This window comes from Mus pahari, chromosome 5 (genome assembly GCF_900095145.1).
Source record: "Mus pahari chromosome 5, PAHARI_EIJ_v1.1, whole genome shotgun sequence".
Classification (NCBI taxonomy): domain Eukaryota; kingdom Metazoa; phylum Chordata; class Mammalia; order Rodentia; family Muridae; genus Mus; species Mus pahari.
Genome location: NC_034594.1, coordinates 1,785,761 through 1,805,574, shown reverse-complemented (window position 1 = coordinate 1,805,574; position 19,814 = coordinate 1,785,761). Strand labels below are relative to the sequence as shown.

At 39.0% G+C, this 19,814-nt stretch overlaps 1 protein-coding gene across 16 annotated transcripts in view; it reads left to right on the top strand.

Annotated features, from left to right (window-relative positions):
- Pkhd1 (PKHD1 ciliary IPT domain containing fibrocystin/polyductin) overlaps positions 1-19,814 on the top strand; it is a 487,582-nt gene that overhangs the window by 463,939 nt on the left and 3,829 nt on the right. For 12 of the 16 annotated variants that reach the window (XM_029539264.1, XM_029539265.1, XM_029539270.1 and 9 more), the window contains 2 exons: positions 7,378-7,539; positions 10,136-10,258. In XM_029539264.1, the coding sequence (XP_029395124.1) occupies positions 7,378-7,539; positions 10,136-10,258 (285 nt within the window). The remainder of the gene's footprint in view (positions 1-7,377; positions 7,540-10,135; positions 10,259-19,814) is intronic. The other 4 variants (XM_021197628.2, XM_029539276.1, XM_029539267.1 and 1 more) reach the window with 2 other exon arrangements.

Genomic DNA, 19,814 nt, shown 5'->3' with positions numbered 1-19,814 from the left:
AAAGAGCTCAAGAAACTGGACTCCAAAAACTCAAATAAACCCATTAAAAAATGGGGTACAGAGCTAAATAAAGAACTCTCAACTGAGGAATATCAAATGGTTGAGAAACACCTAAAAAAATGTTCAACATCCTTAGCCATCAGGGAAATGCAAATCAAAACAACCCTGAGATTCCATATCCCACTATTATTGTGTGCGGTACAATGTGTGCTTTGAGCTTTACTAATGTTTCTTTAATGAATGTGGCTGCTCTTGTATTTGTATTTCCTGCCTTCTACTCCTCTTGGGTGAATTTGCTTCCTTTTGTTCTAGAGCTTTCAGGTGTGCTATCAAACTGGTAGTGTATGTTCTTTCTAGTTTTTTTTTGGAGGCACACAGAGCTATGAGTTTTCCTCTTAGGAGTGTTTTAATTGTGTCCCATAAGTTTGGTTATGTTATGGCTTCATTTTTATTAAACTCTAAAAAGTCTTTAATTTCTTTCTTTATTTCTTCCTTGACCAAGGTAGCATTGAGTAGAGTCTTGTTCAGCTTCTATGTGAATGTTGGCTTTATATTATTTGTATTGTTATTGAAGATCAACCTTGCACCATTGTGATCTGATATGATGCTTGGAATAATTTCAATATATTTTTATCTATTGAGGCCTGTTTTTTGACCAATTATATGCTTGATTTTGGAGAAGGTCCTGTGATGTGCTGAGAAGAATGTATATCCATTTGTTTTAGGATAAAATGTTCTATAGATATCTGTTAAATCTGTTTCTTTCATAAATTCTGTTGGTTTCAATGTGTCTCTGTTTAGTTTCTGTTTTCAGGATCTGTCCATTTATGAGAGTGGAGGGTTGAAGTCTCCCATTTTTATTGAGTGAGGTGCAATATGTGCTTTGAGCTTTACTCTAGTTTCTTTAATGAATGTGGATGCCCTTGCATTTGGAGCATAGATATTCAGAATTGAGAGATCATCTTGGAAGATTTTACCTTTGATGAGTATGAAGTGCCCCTCCTCATCTTTGTTGATAACTTTGGGTTGGAAGTCGATATTATTCAATATTAGAATGGCTACTCCAGCTTGTTTCTTCATACCATTTTCTTGGAAAATTGTTTTCCAGTCTTTTGCCCTGAGGTAGTGTCTATCATTTTCCCTGAGGTGGGTTTCCTGTAAGCAGCAGAAAGTTTGGTCGTGTTTATGTAGCCAGTCTATTAGACTTTTTATTTGGGAATTGAGTCCATTGATATTAAGAGATATGAAGTAAAAGTCATTGTTGCTTCCTGTTATTTTTGTTCTTAGAGTTGGGAATCTGTTCTTGCTGCTATCTTCTTTTAGGTTTGTTGAAGGATTACTTTCTTGCTTTTTCTAGGGTGTAATTTCCATCCGTGTGTTGGTGTTTTCCCTTTATTATTCTTTGAAGGGCTGGATTCATGGAAAGATATTGTATAAATTTGATTTTGTCATGGAATACTTTGGTTTCTCCATCTATGGTAATTGAGAGTTTTGCTGGGTATAGTAGCCTGGGCTGGCATTTGTTTTCTCTTAGGGTCTGTATGACATCTGCCCAGGATCTTCTGGCTTTCATAGTCTCTGGTGCAAACTCTGGTGGAATTCTAATAGGTTGCCTTTATATGTTACTTTACCTTTTTCCCTTACTGCTTTTATTATTTTATCTTTATTTAGTGCATTTGTTGTTCTGATTATTATGTGTTGGGAGGAATTTCTTTTCTGGTCCAGTCTATTTAGTGTTCTGTAGGCTTCTTGTATGTTCATAGGCATCTCTTTCTTTAGGTTTGGGATGTTTTCTCCTATAATTTTGTTAAAGATGTTTACTATTCCTTTAAGCTGAAAATCTTCATTCTCATTTATACATATTATACTTAGGGTTGGTCTGCTCATTGTGTCCTGGATTTNCTGGATGTTTTGAGTTAGTATCTTTTTGCATTTTGCATTTTCTTTGATTGTTGTGTCCATTTTCTCTATGGAATATTCTGTACTTGAGATTCTCTCTTCTATCTCTTGTATTCTGTTGCTGATGCTCGCATCTATGGTTCCTGATTTCTTTCCTAGGTTTTCTATCTCCAGAGTTGTCTCCCTTTGGGCTTTCTTTATTGTTTATACTTTCAGTTTTAGATCTTGGATGGTTTTGTTCAATTCCATCACCTGTTTGATTGTGCTTTCCTGTAATTCTTTAAGGGATTTTTGTATTTCCTCTTTAAGGAGTCATTTTAGTAGTGTTTTCCTGTAATCCTTTAAGGGATTTTTGTGCTTCCTCTTTAAGGACTTCTATCTCCTTAGCAGTGTTCTCCTGTTCTTCTTTAAGTGAGTTATTTTAGCCCTTATTAAAATTCTCTACCAGCATCATGATTTTAAATAAGATTTGATTTAAATATGAAAATTATATCATAAGATATGACTTTTAAATCTGAGTCTTGCTTTTTGGGTGTGTTGGGGTATTCAGGACTTGCTGTGGTGGGAGTACTGGGTTCTGATGATGCTGAGTGGTCTTGTTTTCTGTTAGTAAGATTCTAACATTTGCTTTTTGCCATCTGGTAATCTCTGGTGTTAGACATTCTAGCTGTCTCTGGCTGGAGCTTATTCTTTTTGTGATTCTGTTAGCCTTTGTCAGCACTCCTTGGAGTGCAACTCTCTCCTGAGTCCCAGTGGTCAGAGCACTCTATTCAGGCAAGCTCTCNTCTTGCAGGGAAGGTGCACAGAAGTCTGGTGCTCATACCCATGTCCTGATTTTTCAGGTCAGAGCCCTCCCTGAAGGCTGACTCTCCTCTGGAAGGGAAGGTGTCCAGGGGTCTGTGTCTCAGTTCTGTCTCCTGGCTGAGGATGAAGGCCAGAAGGGAACCTGTCCAAGAAGCTCTGTTGCTTCTGCCACCCATGTGCTCTCCTTTGTATACTGGTCTCAGTGATCCCAAGATTCTGGGTGTGCTAGGGCCTGTCTTTGTCCTTTGACCCTGTTGCTGCTAGCACAAGACCCTCTGGTTTTGGGAACTGATTTTGAGTTCCACTCACCAGTGATCTCAAGATCCTGGGTGTGCTAGGGTTCCTACAGCTTGGAGAGTCCTCTGGAGACCTTGGGGCCCTCTGCTGAGATTGCACCCAAGATGGCATGGAGATGGCACCGACCAGAAAGAACCCCAGACAGTGGTAGGGCAGGTGTCCTTTGTCCCTGTGAGAAATGCATATTCAGTGTACTAGTGTCCAGAGTGACAGTGTTACAAAGCAGCTTTCATGTTTAATTCACATTGGTATTGAGTGTTACAGTGGTTTTTGCTGCACTGCCTTTAGCTCCTGGTGGGTCACATGCACACACCTACCTAGGAGATATATTTGGATCCATGAGTGAAGCACACACACACACACACACACACACACACACACACACACACACACACACACACACACACACACACACACACTAGCTTATTTTTAACATGCCTCACGAGCTCAATGGCTGGGCATGGTAAGTCCTCCGTGGTCAGTATGCCCTTCCCTCCCATACTCCTGGCACAAAACCTTCTAAGTCTACTTTTGTTACCTTCTCTGAAACCCATTGGTTTTTGCAGCCCAAGATGCTTCTGGGCAACCTTTTCAGGGGCCGTTTTCCCTTTACTCCTACATTTCAGATGACCTCCTCTCTGCAGCTCTGAAGATGTTCTGTCTCTCTAGGTCATGGCAATTCTCCTTTCCTCCTCCTGCATCTTTGCCCATACAAGTCCAAGGGTCCCTGTCTCCCTTTGCCCAGCGATTGAGTGTATGGCAATTCTTTATTGGCAATCATATCCAGCTGGAGGCAGGCTTCCTTTAGCTTGTATGCAGGACACAGCAAACAGGGTTATTTGTTTGTTTGTTTGTTTTGTTTTGGCTGGGGTGGAGGAGGAGACACAATTAACAAGAGAACACCAGCCACTACATTTTCTTTGTATGTAAATCAAGGAAAGAATATACAACCATTTTTCCTGTAGATCTTTCTGATTGAGAAGTTAACGAGATTTGGTGTGAATGTGGATCATGGGATCCTCTTGAATCCTTCCTATGTATTAATAAATCCAACTTTATCATATATGCCCTTTTTGAGATACTATTGGCTGATGATTGTGGCTATAGCTTAGTAAGTCGGACTTTCTAGTTGGCCCATCTGCATCCGTCCCTATGGTCTGGGCTGTGGCTCTTCTCACCACTACCTGAAGCCATGAAGTTCTTAAAGGAATCACAGGGAGCCAGAATCTTGCCCCATACCCTTACATTTAAAGAAAATTTGTCTGTAATTGGCATTTCTTAGGAAGAATCTGAAGAAATCCACATAATTTACTCATCAAGCTTCCATTCTAAAGTTTTATCTTTAGAGAAGTACCATTTGGGCAACCCAGTCTACAATATCTTTTCCCGACAACCCACTGCTAGTAATTTGGTCTTCTACCTTTGTTTTTGTTCCCTTTCCTCCCCCTACATTGACCACTATAATTCGTGTGCATTTTTCTCCTTTATCTATAGCTTGTGTGCTAGGTCCCCTACTGGAACCTGAGTTTGAGGGACAGGAATTCTGGTTAGGTGACTTGACTATATTTGAGCAATATATTCCCAAGTTATAGAAATGTCTAACATAAACAAATAAACAAATATTTGCTTATGAAAGAGCGAATACATGGAGATTACATTTAAGATTTTATTGTTAAAAATTGTTTCATTTTTTTAAATATTTGAGAGCCAGGGTTTTTTTTTCCCCCATGGATTTCATTTTCTACTTGGACCTCTCTAACTTTAACATCTCAGGCAGTGTTGTTGTGGTGGTGGTGATGGAGGTGATAGTAGTGTTGGTGGTGATGGTGGTGGTGATAGCGGTGGTGGTGGTGATGATGATGGTGGAGGTGGTGGTATGTTTTACATAACTTATAGAGTAGTCTGTATTCCCATGACTCACATCGCTTCTCAGCTTAGCATCTCCTCTTTATTACAATCCACTAGAGTCAGAACATTATCTAGAGCATTTTTCCTAACATTTAATGCCTATAAAAAGTTCCTGGTTTTGTAATATTTCACAGCAAATGTTGCCTCTCTTGCTCTTTCTGGTGACTGAGTTGGGCCTTCGAATTCTCCCCCAGACCACTCCTTCTTCAGAGTTCTGTCCCTGATCCTGTTTATTTGTGTTACTTTTCTCGAATGCATTGCATTCTTATTTTTATAAGTATTTGTCATATGTATGTATCAATTAATTTACTAGCTCTTAATATCTTAAATAAGAATGGGAGAGCTAGCATTATTGTTATTAATTAAAATGGGGGAAATGGATAAAAAATTAAGAATTTTGTATAACTCTTTGAGTACCTGGTAAAATCCATTCCTTTCTCTCTTGGATAATTGATCTTATGCAGGTGCTTGTACCAAACAGATATTTGAGGATAATCTAGCTAAACTCAGCTCAGATCCATGCTACATGCTTGCAAATTAGAGCCACAATATCAGATACCATTATAGTAGCTTTGGGAGCCCTGAGGTGAGTTCAGCCCAGAGTCAAGACATCTAATTGTGGATTCCAAACAAATTGTCAGGTTCACCTAAGGAAATCATAGCATGAAAATACATGATGTAGCTTTGAGTAGAGAAAAATAAAATCTAACTCTGTTTCTTCTGAGAGATTTGTTTTGAATTAGCTACTTGAAAAAAGGCCAGCTGTGAGTAACAATCACAAATAAATATTCATTCTTTTATTTTTAATATTTAAATTAATTGAATATGGTAACGTGTAACTATAAAGCATATTATGTGATAAACTCTGATAGATGTCCTCTCATGTAACTCTCTTCATAATTAACATATTCGTCAGAGACTATGGCCACATTTTCTGTACACGTTATTTTTCTAATTTTCTTGAGCTAAATAGGCCATTTGGAGGTTTTATAACTTTAAAAACATGCACAGATACTTGTAAGCATAAACTAATCAAGATGCAGATAATTATCATTACTCTAGAAAGTTCCATTCCGCTAGTGCAAAAATCTCATCCTCTTACCTACTGGCAAACACCAAAGTGTTTTCTGTGTATTCCCACAGTTTGGTCCTCTTTAGAATGTCATGTAAGTGGAACCTACAGAGTTGGCCCTGTGGTCATCAGCTTATCTCAGCGTATTGCATTTGATTTTAATTTCAGTTATTAGAGATTACTGACCACCCACCCCTTACCCATCTCTTCAACATTTTCTCTTTGTGGTTGAGTAGGCAGCCTGTTGATTTTATTTGCTAGATCAACCATTTTATTTGCTTATTCTCCTTTTGAAGGATATTTGGTTGTATTCTGAGTTTGGACAGTTAGGAATAATACTACCATAAACACTTGTATCTAGTTCTTTTAAATGTTCCTAAACAAATTCTTTTTGTACCATTTTTAATACATGATAATGAGATAAGAAGTAAAATTTTAACTTACAAAAAATTGTGGTTTCAGATGATTCTCAGAGATGCTCTCTCTGTAAGAAGTCCTCACTTGCCCAACCCCCCCTCCCCCCCCCCCCAATCCCTAGGCCCCCGAGACCAAGCAGCAGTTTCTGCAGCTACTCCACAGTTTTTCTAGTAACAACTCACTTACCTTTGGGAAATCTGTTAGCACCATATTGGCAGACCATGAGGCCCTGGTATGAGGAACACATTAAGTAAGTCTAGCAAACTTCAATTTTTATATTTGTTTATTTGTTTGGTTATGTAGAGTACTATCTGATCTGGGCTGAATAGATGGCTCAGCCATTAAGACTACTTGCTTTTCATTTAGTTGTGTTCCCAGTACCTGTGTCAAGGAACTTACAATTGCCAGTAATTTCTGGTACAGGGGATCTGGTGCCCTATTCTAAGCTTCTGCTAGTACCCCCACACAAGTGCTCACACACACAAGTACATATACATATGCACACAATACACACACACAATCTTTTAAAGTACTATCTATACCCTGTGTGCTTTGGAGTGGATGTTGTTACCCTGTGGGCTGTAAACAGGCTTCCATAATTTAACTTTTTTGTTTTTGTGAAGACTTGGCCTCAAATGACTACTTGTCCAGGTGAGTAGTTCCAGACATTCTGAAGAGGAAATCATGTTTTCTCATAAGTAGACCATGAGAGAGGATGAAGTTATAATTTTGCAGTGATGGAGTAAGTTAGTCTGAGCATCAAATGAAGGATGTAGAAGGATTTCTCATCATGATGGACAAAACTAAAACAAAAAGGTTTTACTTCTTATTGTCATCTTGTAGTTCTTCCATAACATGAAAATTGAATTTATTATTGATTCATTTGCTTAGTAACTTCAAAGAAAAGCTTTTTACATGCCTTCTCTGTGCTAGATATTGATATCTTAATGTACTATTGAAACTTGTTTCTTCTTCCCAAGCAGGTACTAATTTTACAGCTCGATCCAAGGCCTTTGCTGTCTTGCCTGTGGCCAGCAAGGAGAGATCAACTATCATCTTGGCCTTGTCTCTGTGCTCAGTGACATCATGGGTGGCTCTGAGCTGTCTCGTTTGCTGCTGGCTGAAGAAAAACAAAACCAGAAGTAGGTGGCTTAGGGGAGGATATTGATGAAAATGTCTGAAGTAATCATGTATAATAAATATATTCATGATTTTCATGTCTTCAAAGAGAAATGTTATGATTGTGATTTATACAACTCAGTGAACCCCCCCCATTTCAATAAATAAAATAAAGGCAGGAATTATCTAATCTTTAATATTATTGAAAATAATAAATGATCACATTGATTGCGTACTCAGTATTGACCGGATTCTAAGTGCATTAGATAAATAAGTTTATTAATTCCTTAAACAACTTAACGATGAGAGGTAGTGATGATTATTCTACAGCATAGGTGTTATATGGTGATGTCCAGTAAGAGTAAGTAATGTCACTACTGTCACCTACCATTGGAAATCCATGCAGTGTGTCTCCAGAGCCTACTCTTTGATGAGGTGGGTCCCATCTACAATCCTACTTCTCACACACTGAGGTGGAGAAAGGATGATCTGATGTTCAAGATTATACTTGGTCAAATCCTTGAGAGTCTGTTTTGGGTACTTAACTGTGAGATGCAAATGAAGTAAACACATATGCAAACTCCCTGGAGGGAGAAAAGCAAGTGTGAGAATTTTCCTTAGCAGTGAATAGTTCAAATGATCATGTACTTCCTCAATCCTGTCCCCAGAAGCAGAATGTCAAGGTTTTAGGAAATAACATGCACTCTGAAGGGGAGTCTCTAATGGGACTTCCTATCCTTCTCCTTTGGTTTTGGAGATGAAATGAGAAAAAAAAAAAAAAAAAAAAAAAACCCCTGCAGATTTGTCATTTGTCATTAAAAATATTCTCCTTATACCCAAATTTCACACCATGAACCTTTGAGTATACTGAAGAACCACTGGTGGTAGTAGGAGCCAGCATAAAACTACAGCCTTAAGAGATGACTACCTAAAAGGTGCCCCAGTGAGTGAATGGATAAGATGCAAATACAGGAAATACAGGAACTACTTACAATAGATGGAGCCTTTCCTAACTACTAGGATGTTCACTGTGCTTGGATTTTCAAGGGTTATTTGCATCTGAACAGCATTAATCCTTGAGATTTTATCTCTCTTCCCATCATGGTGACTCAGGAGTGGATAAGCTACTACTAAAATCTTTCTCTTTCATATACTATATATATATATAGTCTTGAAGGGGTTCTGAACTGTATTGCCTATAATGTGTCAAATTTCAGTTTCAAATTTCAGTTGAGTTTGCATGTTTAAATCTGAGGTTCTGTCTACATTCTGCTTGTATGTATCTAAAGTCTATGTGTACATGTGTATATGTGAGTGTGTTTGTGTATACATGAGTGTATATGTTTATATGTGTGTGTATGCTTGTGCCTGTGTTTTGTGATGTATGTTTGTGTGTATATTTTTATGTACATGTGTCTTTTATGTTTTTGGATATCTGTGTTTGTACATGTAGGTGTATTTGTGTGTGTCGGTGTATATATGTTATGTATATATATTTGTTTATGGTACTTTCTGATTCCTAAGTAGATTATCAAAATCTTTTATGTCATATGATCTTCTGGATTAAGTTATATAATTCTAACTTTTAATTTAATGCCTAATTCCACTAGCATTTCACAGACCACACATGAAACCTTTTAAATCTCATTTCTTTTGGATGGGCCCTCAACTGTAGGAAGATGTAGATTCTTCCTACAGTTATAAACATGAATGTGGTCCATCTTGGTCCCTTTCTGTTCTCTAAAGCTGTTGATATCTGTGGATTCATGTCTTTGATTTTTCAATGACATATCAGAATTTTCACCCATTGTTAATCTGTTTGGACATTGGTTAGGGCATTCCTTAGAGGCCCACGACTGAAGCGCTGCTGCACAAGATGGCACTGTTAGGGGGGTAGATCCTTCAGCTTTACCATAGTAAAATACAACATTGATATTTGCAATGTTCAGTTTTGAGGGCCATATAATCTTTTTTTAATGTCAAAAAAAGTTAGCTCATGATGTCCTAAGTGGATTTATGACTTTGTATTGGGTTATATCCGTAACTTTCCTTAGCTATATGTGGTCACATTCTCATGCTCCTTATAAATCTCTTGGAAGTTTTCTTTGAATGTTTATTGATTACTTCAAATTAAAAGCTTTAATAGCTTTTGTTGTACTAACTGGTCTTGTCCAATTGAAATATAACATAAGCAATACTATTTGACACACAATAAGTGTAATGATTTTCTAATTGCTCTCTATCCTAAATATCCAACGTATTATTTTGTTGTGTAGTAAATATAAAAGAAGTGGATATCTTGTTTTTACCCAAATCTGGTGTGTATTTTCTATTTACCATGCATTTCAACTAAAACTAGGTATATCTCGAGCATTCCAAATCAACATGTGGCTGCTAATGTATCAGATTATATCAAAAAGTTAGTGGTCGTTGTGTATTTTTATACCATCTCTTAATCTTTAGACACACTATACACATTCTGTTAAATATCACAATTGTGACTGAAGGAGATATGAATGACAGAAATGCCTTTACATTTAGGTCTCTGTCATTTAAAAAAAATGTCTTTTAATCTGACAAAACAAGGAAAAAGGGCACTCGTTTTTTTCATCACTACAGAAATAAAACCAGAAGACATATCTGAATCCCAGGCTAAGGAACAAAAGAAGAATACCCGTATCTCCTCCAAACCCAGAGGACTGCAAGTAAAGACAGCAAAAGAGGACACTTTGATGGGAGAAGGTAACAGTTAAGCAGCGAAGACCTTTGTGGGTTAATGGTGGCTCCCTTTTCTCTGATGTCAGGTTAGGTAGTGGTTCAGTTCCAGCCCATTCTTTGTTTTTGTTTGTTTGTTTGTTTGTTTGTTGTTTTCTTTTTCATTATTTTTCTTAATTAAATAAAGCAGAGCAGGAAGACACAGGACCCTCTGATTCACCCAGCTAGTATTCAGTTATGTTATTTGAACTGACATTTATACATCTTTTCTTAGAAAAAGATTATTGGTTTCACATTTGAGTTTGTTTAACAGAGGAAAGGGGAAAAGCCAATGGATAGAGGATAGGCATATAATCTTTCCCTTAGCTGTTGCAAAGCTGCCAATTTGGCAACATTATTGAATTTGAAAAAGCAGAGGGTGTAGTTGTCAAATGCCTGCTGTGCAAATTAGATTTTAGTGTAGAACCCTCAAGATCTGAGTCAGTATTGCTCAACCCTGCCTTGTTGTTTCCTGGAACTGTTAGCAGCATGAATCATTTGCTGTGCTGTGGTATGTGCTCCTGCTTCATTCACAGTATGTTATCATCAGAATTGATGCAAAGCAAGAAAGCTAAGGCTGTGCCTCAAATGAGTGTCTGGCTTTTTGCCTACTTACGGGTACACATTAGGAATGCAATGATCAGAGCCCATGGGCTTGCCAAGCATGGATAGTGTGTATAAAAATATTCACATAATTTCCATGACTCTGAAACATTTTAAAATATATGTTCTAAGTAGAATAACAATTCTAGTCCTCCTAATATGTGACAAATAGTATATATATATATATATATATATATATATATATATATATATATATATATATATGTGTGTGTATAAGCTGATATATATCAGCTTGTTTGACTGTGCCACTTCTCAAAAAAGAAATACATTTTTTTTCAAAATTATCCAGCCTCTATACTAAGTAATAATAAAAATGCTGCTGCTGCTGCTGCTGATGATGATGATGATGATGATAGGGGTAGTAGTAAAGTGGGGATATGCTAATATTAAAAAATGGAGTGAGAAAAAGAGACCCAAGAATTCTTCGGAGATTCCACATCAAGCCATTTGAATCTTTGGGACTTATCCACCTCTTAAAGAGGAAAGCTTCTTGTCATCTATAGCACACAGATTCAAGGTGTATTTGAAATTGCCTTCTTATCCCAGCAGCTCATCTTCAGCTACATTCTTCAGCCACTGGCTGGGGGGAAGCCGGGCTGGCTCCTAACCTAGCATGGTTATCTACATGGCTCACAGCCTCCTTGCTTAAATTAATGTTATTAGATGCTCCACAATGACTGGGTTTTATGGGGTAGTTTATTAATAAATTATCAGGAACGAGACAAGAAATAGGACTTCTGGGGACCAGTTTAGACTGGAGAGATGGAAACATCAAAGAGGCCATTTTATTAGGACATCCATGTTAAAAATAGATGTGCTATCAAGCCCTCCCGGAGGATCATGCTAGATTTGTTTCCTTATCTTCCAAACTTTGTCTGGATCTTAAAAACATCTTTTCCAAAAATGCCTAATTATTAAAATGCTTTAAATAAGTTTGGGTTTGTTCCACTATTTACATGACATTTTAGTTTTCCGTTTCCGTCTGTGTTTTCGCATTTTTGGCATTTACTACTAACAGCGTTGGCTTTCCTGCTTGCCAATGTCTTCCTTCCACATGGATTCCCTCAGAGACAGAGATGATTTAGAAAGATGGGCTGAGTCTTACTCCTAAATTTAGATACTAAGCTCATTATGTCATGGATGCAAGAGTGGAAGAAAGGAGGGAAGTTTGGAGAAAGGGCCCTTACAGCACACCGCTGCCAAGGGTTTCGACACGCTGATGCCATCTTTCCAGTTCCTATATAATGCTTCTCTTCTGTGCCTCAGATTTAACAAATCCTCCTTGTCAGATGGGTGAGCAGGAGGATGTGACAGTCGCAGCCAGGGAACCTTGGAGTCGGACAGACTGGGTTTACTTCTGAATGCCTCCTTTGACAGGCTTTCTATTCTGCAGCTTCACAACTAACTTCCCCATGCCTTTCTGTTTCCAAACTGGTAGAACTGACATAGTAATAATGATAATCACAGTTAGGGTTGTTGCACAAATTGTGTATTAATTAAGAAAATTAATATCAGCAAAGGTCACAGGGAAGATCATAGCATATAATAAATTAACCATGTGCTAGGTATTGTTGGATTTTCTTATGTGACATTCACTCAGTCTGGGATACCCTAACTCCTCGTTAGTTTGCTAGCACACTCTTTCAATCGAGGCACTAGATACTAAGCCTCAATTTGTTCTTCTTACAGTTTTCCCTAGTCTTTCTGTAAGGAGTTGCCCTCCTCTCCATTTGGTACAGGACACACCCGGACACCAAATTCCCAGCACAAAGGAGATTTATTAGCATGGTGGGGAAAGCAGGGGCAAGAAGATGGGGAAGGGTGGAGCAAGGGTGGGCTGCCTCTGAACCAGGCTAAGGCACACAGCAAGCACTAGCTGTTTCTGTTTGTGTGTTTGTTTTTTGTTTGCTTGTTTGTTTTTGCAGATGTGTGTTTTTTAAAGGAAAAAAACAGGGAAGTCCCTGCTAGGGTGGGTTGGTAAGCCCTGATTGGAGAGGTTAGCCAGAATGAATGATGAATTTTCATTACTGAATCTTGGTGGTTTTGTCTCAGGAATGAGCCAAAGGTCAAATAAGGGACTAGAGCATGGGGGCTAGCTTTCGGAATGTAGTCTAACAGTTTAGCAAGGGCAAGAAAAGGGAAAGGGCAAGGGAAAGGGAAAGGGCGAGACCTGTCTGCAAGCTTGGGCCTGCTAGAGAGTCTTTCACTTCCATATTTAAATAAAAAGGGAATATAGTTCTTATTGGATTAAGAAACACTGCATATGTGCCTGCATAGTAGTAGTATGACCTTGAGAATTCCTTTTTACCCTTCCATTAATGTGTTTCACTTTACAGCCTAATTGCAGCCCCCTTCCTTCTCTCCTGCTAGTCTCACCCTTACACCCTGTTCCCTTCCCTCCTCCCTCCCATTCTCCTTAGAGAAGGGGAGGTCCCTCTTTTTGGTACCCAGACACTCTGGCACATAAAGTCATAGCAGGAGGAAATGCATCCTCTCCCACTGAGGAGAGAGGCAGTCAGACAAGGCAGGCCAGTTATGGGAAAGGGATTCAAAGGTCCTCAACAAGAGTCAGAGATGGCCCTGCTGCAGTTGCTAGGGGACCCATATGAAGACTGGATTGCATGTCTGCTACATATGTGCAGGGGTAGGGTGGCTAGGTCCAGCCACATGTACACTTGAGTTAGTGGTTCAGTCTCTGGTCCCCTCCATGGGCCCAGGTTAGTTGGCTCTGTAGGCCTTCTTGAACCCTTTTATTGCACGTGATTCTTTCTTCCTCAAGGATAGTAGCTCTCTCCCACAGCAATACTGTCCCCTCTATATCCAACTGACTTTCCAATGGTCTTGCCGAGAAGAGTCTCAGTTGTAGAACTAAAAAGCAGTAAAACTCAGTCATGCCCTCACTTCCAGAATTTTCTTGGAAGGATATTTGCAGTGAGTGGAGAAAATACTTTCTGACCAGGACTTGGTAAGAGCAGTTCACTGTTGGCAGTGTGTGGATACCAAGGATACTGGAGTATCACCTGATGCCTGGTGTCAAACCCACCACAGAAATTATTTCATTCCAGATGGCAAGAGTATCAAGAATTAGAAGCCTCACCTGAAGCTCCTCCCTATCATTGCTATCCTTGTGTGAGAACCTAGGACTATGAGTGACTAGTGTAGTGCTCCTCTCTCTATACTGAACATTATTTACTGTATCATGGCATCCTGTTGTGTAGTTTCCAGGAGATGTTATCAGCTTTCCTATCTTACATCAAACTCTAATATTTGGAGACTCAGTTTTAGGGACAATTAGAGAATAGTGTTAGCCAATGAAGAATAAAGACACCACAACAGACAAATATCCAATAAATGACTGTAGATATGTAACTAGGTGCCAAAGGGGAAAGAACAATATTTTGAATGACACATCTAGCCCTCCTGAATCATTTTCTATTGTTTCGAATCTCATTTGTTAGGGACTTGGTTGTCCATTTTGCAGCAACTCTGGTTCATAGCAATGCAAGGGAAGGAGTCTTGCATTGTTATCAGAACTCAGAACTGTATTTTGTTTTCTCTGTTTTCTTGGTCATAGCACCTTCATCTCCCAGGCTAGAAACATACAAGTTCTGTTTCTTTCCTAGTTCAGTGTTTCTCATGCTTCCCTCTTTCTTGTTTGCTGAATTTTATAAATTTAGCCTTCCTCTTTTGTTTCTTGGTGTGCTTATCTTTTTGCTTCATTTCACAGTATCTTCAGTACAGCCACATTTCCTGTCTGAAGGCCTGTGTCTTCCCATCCTCTCCAGTCACTTGACCCGCAGTGACAGTATTCCTTACGTATAACACAGCATCTCGACTTCAAATATTCTCAAATGTGTCCACATTTTTATCTTCTCCCATTTCTCCCAACTCAAGATGAACCTTTTTTCATATTCCTGTATCTAAGAGTTTATAGTACCCACTTCTTGTCAACTTAACACAAGGCATACTTATGTCTACCTTATCATTTGATATAAATTTATATCTTCTGTAAGCCTGACCTCATTTACCACAGTGATTATTACATTAAAAATCACAGGGAAAGACAGGAGAGATGTTTCTCCAAAGTGCTAAGAAAGGCAAGTATATTTTGAAACAACTAATTAATAGCATCTCTATAGAGATGCTCATTAAAAGGAGGAGTAAATATTTCCTATTTTAAAAGCATGAATAAAATCTAGCACTTATCTTCTTAAAATAACTTCAAAATAAGCACTGAACTTTCTGTTGCTACAAAATATTTTACTAACCATAAAATTTTAGATTTCCTACTCAAATATGTACAAAACAAATAATTTAATCATATCACCTTACAATACAGTTTTGACACTATAGTATGTAGTCAGTTTTAAATCAAAATTATAAAGACAACATCGGAAACCATTTATAGATTACTTTAGAATGTAATGCTGACCCTTATTTGTAAAGTTATCCTGGCTTAGGAATTTCATTATAGCAACACAAAGCAAATTAACACGATGAATGCATTGGATATAGTTAGGTAGTATCATGAAAGTGGCTTAAATATGTGGTGAGTTTTGAAGAATATTACTGAAAGATATGGTGAACCAATTAAAAACTATATTTTGCCAAACAGTTTAAAGAAACACTGAATATGGTAGAGGATGATCATATGTTTATGATATATGTTTCACAATTACAAAGACCTATTTACTTATATTAATGTAATTTCGATCACTTTATTCAATGTCAAATGGTATAAGATGATTCTAAATTTCTTCATAAAATATTAACTAGTGAGATGGAGCCAACCTTCCAAAATAAATTAAGTAAATTAATGCTATGGTTGTGGGAATGTTAGGATCTAGCAGAGGTAAAATTTATGTTACCACTCTTCACACTCTTCAGATTCTGTTTTATATATATATATATATATATATATATATATATATATATATATATGTATATATCAGATGGTAAAAAATAAAACAGAGGTATAGATAATGCCAGTGGTAAGAGGAACAGAAGAAAGAAAAGTATAGTGTGTTGGTCAGAGTTTCCATTCCTGCACAAACATCATGACCAAGAAGCAAGTTGGGGAGGAAAGGGTTTATTTGGCTTAAGTTTCCATATTGCTGTTCATCACCAAGGAAGTCAGGACTGGAACTCAAGCAGGTCAGGAAGCAGGAGCCAACGCAGAGGCCATGGAGGGATGTTTTTTACTGGCTTGCTCAGCCTGCTCTCTTATAGAACCCAAGACTACCAGCCCAGAGATGGCACCACCCACAATAGGACCTCCCCCCTTGATCACTAATTGAGAAAATGCCTTGCTGCTGGATCTCATGGAGGCATTTCTCCAACTGAAGCTCCTATCTCTGTGATAACTCCAGCTGTGTCAAGTTGACACAAAACTAGCCAGTACAATTGACCCCTTCTCAACTTGACACACAAACATATCACTAGTAAGACTCAACCCTTAGTTCTTATTTATCCCCAAGATCTAAATAACTTTAAAAGTCCCACAGTCTTTACATATTGAAAGTTCAATCCTTTTTAAATATCCAGTATCTTTTTAAATGCAAAGTACTTTAAAATTCAAAGTCTCTTAATGGTGGGCTTCACTAAAAAACTTCCTTCAAGAGGGAAAAATATCAGGGCACAGTCACAATCAAAAGCAAAAATCAGTCTCCAACCGTCCAATGTCTGGGAGCCAACTCATGATCTTTTGGACTCATCCAAGGGTTTAGGTCACTTCTCCAGCCATGCCCTTTGTAGCACACCTTGTCTTCTAGGCTCCAGCTCCAGCTGCCTGTACATCACTGTTGCTGCTATTCTAGGTGGTCATCTCATGATACTGGGATCTCCAAAACGCTGCTGTCTTCCACTGTAACTTGGCTTCAACACTAGCCTCTCATAGGCTCTCTTCATAGTGCCAAGCCTCAACTCCTTTGCATGACCCCTTCAGTCCTGGGCCATCAATTGTAACTGAGGCTGCACCTTCACTAATGGCCTTCCATGGCCTCTCACAGTGCTTCTATGGCCTCAGCTACTCTGCATGACCCCTTCATGCCTTCAAAACCAGTACCACCTCAGTGACTCTTACACATTACCAAGTCCAGCCACAGCACAAGGTACAACCTTGGCTTTCTCTGGAACACAGCCTCTGTGCTCTCAGAAAACACTTCCCAGAAGATGTCACCTCAATGATGCTGGTCTCATCTTAATCACCGCTAATTTCTTAGCTCCAGCTAACCAAAATCAATAGTCCAGTAAGGAAAAGTTTTCACTTTAGTAGTTCTGGTATCGTTAATCACAGCTGATTCTTCAGCTCCAGTTAACCAGAATCACAGAATCTTCACAATCCAAAATAGCAATGGCCCTGAAAATAGTCTTTAATTTTCCCTCTGAAATTTCACAAGCCAGGCCTTCATCTTCTGCACTGTTCTCAACATTATCTTCCAATCTCCTACACAACATCTCACAGGACTCTTAACACCAAATGGATCTTCTGGCCCAAAGTTCCAAAGTCCTTCCACAGTCTTCCACAAAACATGGTCAGGTTGTCACAGGAATGCCCCACTATGCTGGTACCAATTTGTCTTGGTCAAGGTTTCTATGCCTGCACAAACATCATGATCAAGAAGCAAGTTGGGGAGGAAAGGGTTTATTCGGCTTACATTTCCATACTGCTGTTGATCACCAAAGGATGCAGGACTGGAACTCAAGCAGGTCAGAAAGCAGGAGCTGATGCAGANGCCATGGAGGGATGTTCTTTACTGGCTTGCTTCCCCTGGCTTGCTCAGCCTGCTCTCTTATAGAACCAAGACTACCAGCCCAGAGATGGCACCACCCACAAGGGGACCTCCCCACTTGATCACTAATTGAGAAAATGCCTTGCAGCTGAATCTTGTGGAGGCATTTCCCCAGCTGAAGCTCCTTTCTCTGTGATAACTCCAGCTGTGTCAAGTTGACACAAAATTAGCCAGTACATATAGTAACACATGTGTATGAGGAGTTACAAAGACAAAGTTCGGAATTGAGACAGAAGAAAGGACCATCCAGAGACTGCCCCATCCAGGGATCCATCCCATATACAACCATCAAACACAGACATTGCAAATGCCAGCAACATTTTGCTGACAGGACCTGGATATATCTCTCTCTTGTGAGGCTATGCTAGTGCCTGACAAATACAGAAGTGGATGCTCACAGTCATCTATTGGATGGAACACAGAGCCCCCAATGGAGGAACTAGAGAAAGTATCCAAGGAGCTAAAGGGATCTACAACCCTATAGGTGGAACAACAATATGAAATAACCAGTAACACCCCTCCTCCAGAGCTCTGTCTCTATCTGCATATGTAGCAGAGGATGGCCTAGTTGGCTATCAATGAGAGGAGAGACCCTTGGTCTTGCCCTAGTACAGGGGAATGCCAGGGGCAGGAAGCAGGAGTGGGTGGGTTGGGGAGCAGTATGGGGGGAGGGTATAGGGGACTTTCGGGATAGCATTTGAAATGTAAATAAAGAATATATATATATATATATATATATATATATATATATATATATATCTGCATATATTACTCTATATGTTAACATAAAAAACATTCATAAGGAAAACCATCTTCACATGGAACTAGTTAATTTGACTACTTAGAATATTTACCTAGATCTATATTTTAAAAATACAATTCACAGACCATATGAAGCTCAAGAAGGAAGACCAAAGTGTAGATGTTTCTGTCCTTCTTAGAAGGAGAAACAAAATACTCACTAAAGGAAATACAGAGACAAAGTGTGGAGCAGAGACTGAAGAAAATGCTATCCAGAGACTGCCCCACCTGGGGATCCATGCCATATACAGACACTAACCCAGACATTACGGTGGGTGCCAAGAAGTGACAGGAGCCTGGTGTGCATATCTCCCAAGAGGCTCTGCCAGAGCCGGACAAATACAGATTCAGATGCTCTAAGCCATTGGATTGGGCATGGGGTCCCCAATGGAGGAGCTAGAGAAAGGACTGAAGATGCTGAAGGGGTTTGTAACCCCATAGGAAGAACACCAATATCAATCAACCGGACCCCTCCCCCCCCAGAGATCCTGAGAAATAAACCATCAACCAAAGAGTACACATGGAGGGACCCATGACTCCAATGGCATATGTAGCAGAGGATGGCCTTGTCAGGCATCAATAGGAGGAGAGGCCCTTGGACCTGTGAAAGTTTGTGAAGGCTTGATGCCCCAGTGTAGGGGAATGCCAGAGCAGGGAGGCAGGAGTGGGTGAATGAGTGGGAGAGCACCCTCATCGAAGTAGGAGGAGGTATATTGTATAGTGGGTTTCAGGGCAGGAGGACCAGGAAAGGGGATAACATTTGTAAATAAAGAAAATATCTAATCAAAAATATATAAAAAATAAAACAAGAAAGTAAATTTCACAAACATAACTTAGCTGAATATATTGACCAAACACAACCAGAGGTAGAGTATCTTCAAACCAATAAAGTATAAGGTGCTAGGGACAGTATGTAAGAGACTAGATAAATTTCCTTCTTTGTTTTATATTCTCCAAATTTCTCTGCCTTCTGAAGAACCATGTATTGCTTATTAAGATAAATGCTAACTTCTACACAAAGGAATATGGAATCTAATTAGAACACAAACAGCAATGTTTATTAACTGTATACATTCTCTAACACATGGGCAGGATTCCCAGTCCTTATGACAAGCAATGGAGTATACTCCTTCTCCTAATTGAACTCCACTTCAGATTGCTTGAGTCTCATATAAAGTAACTGTGCTGAGGAATTCTGTGGTTCAGCAATGAGTGCCATACATAGAGCCAGGGTAAGAAAAAAATGTGAACATTTCAGATGAGGGTTGGGAGCCAGAGGATTCTCAATCATTTTTCTATTATTTAAAAAAGAAGGAAGGAAGGAAGGA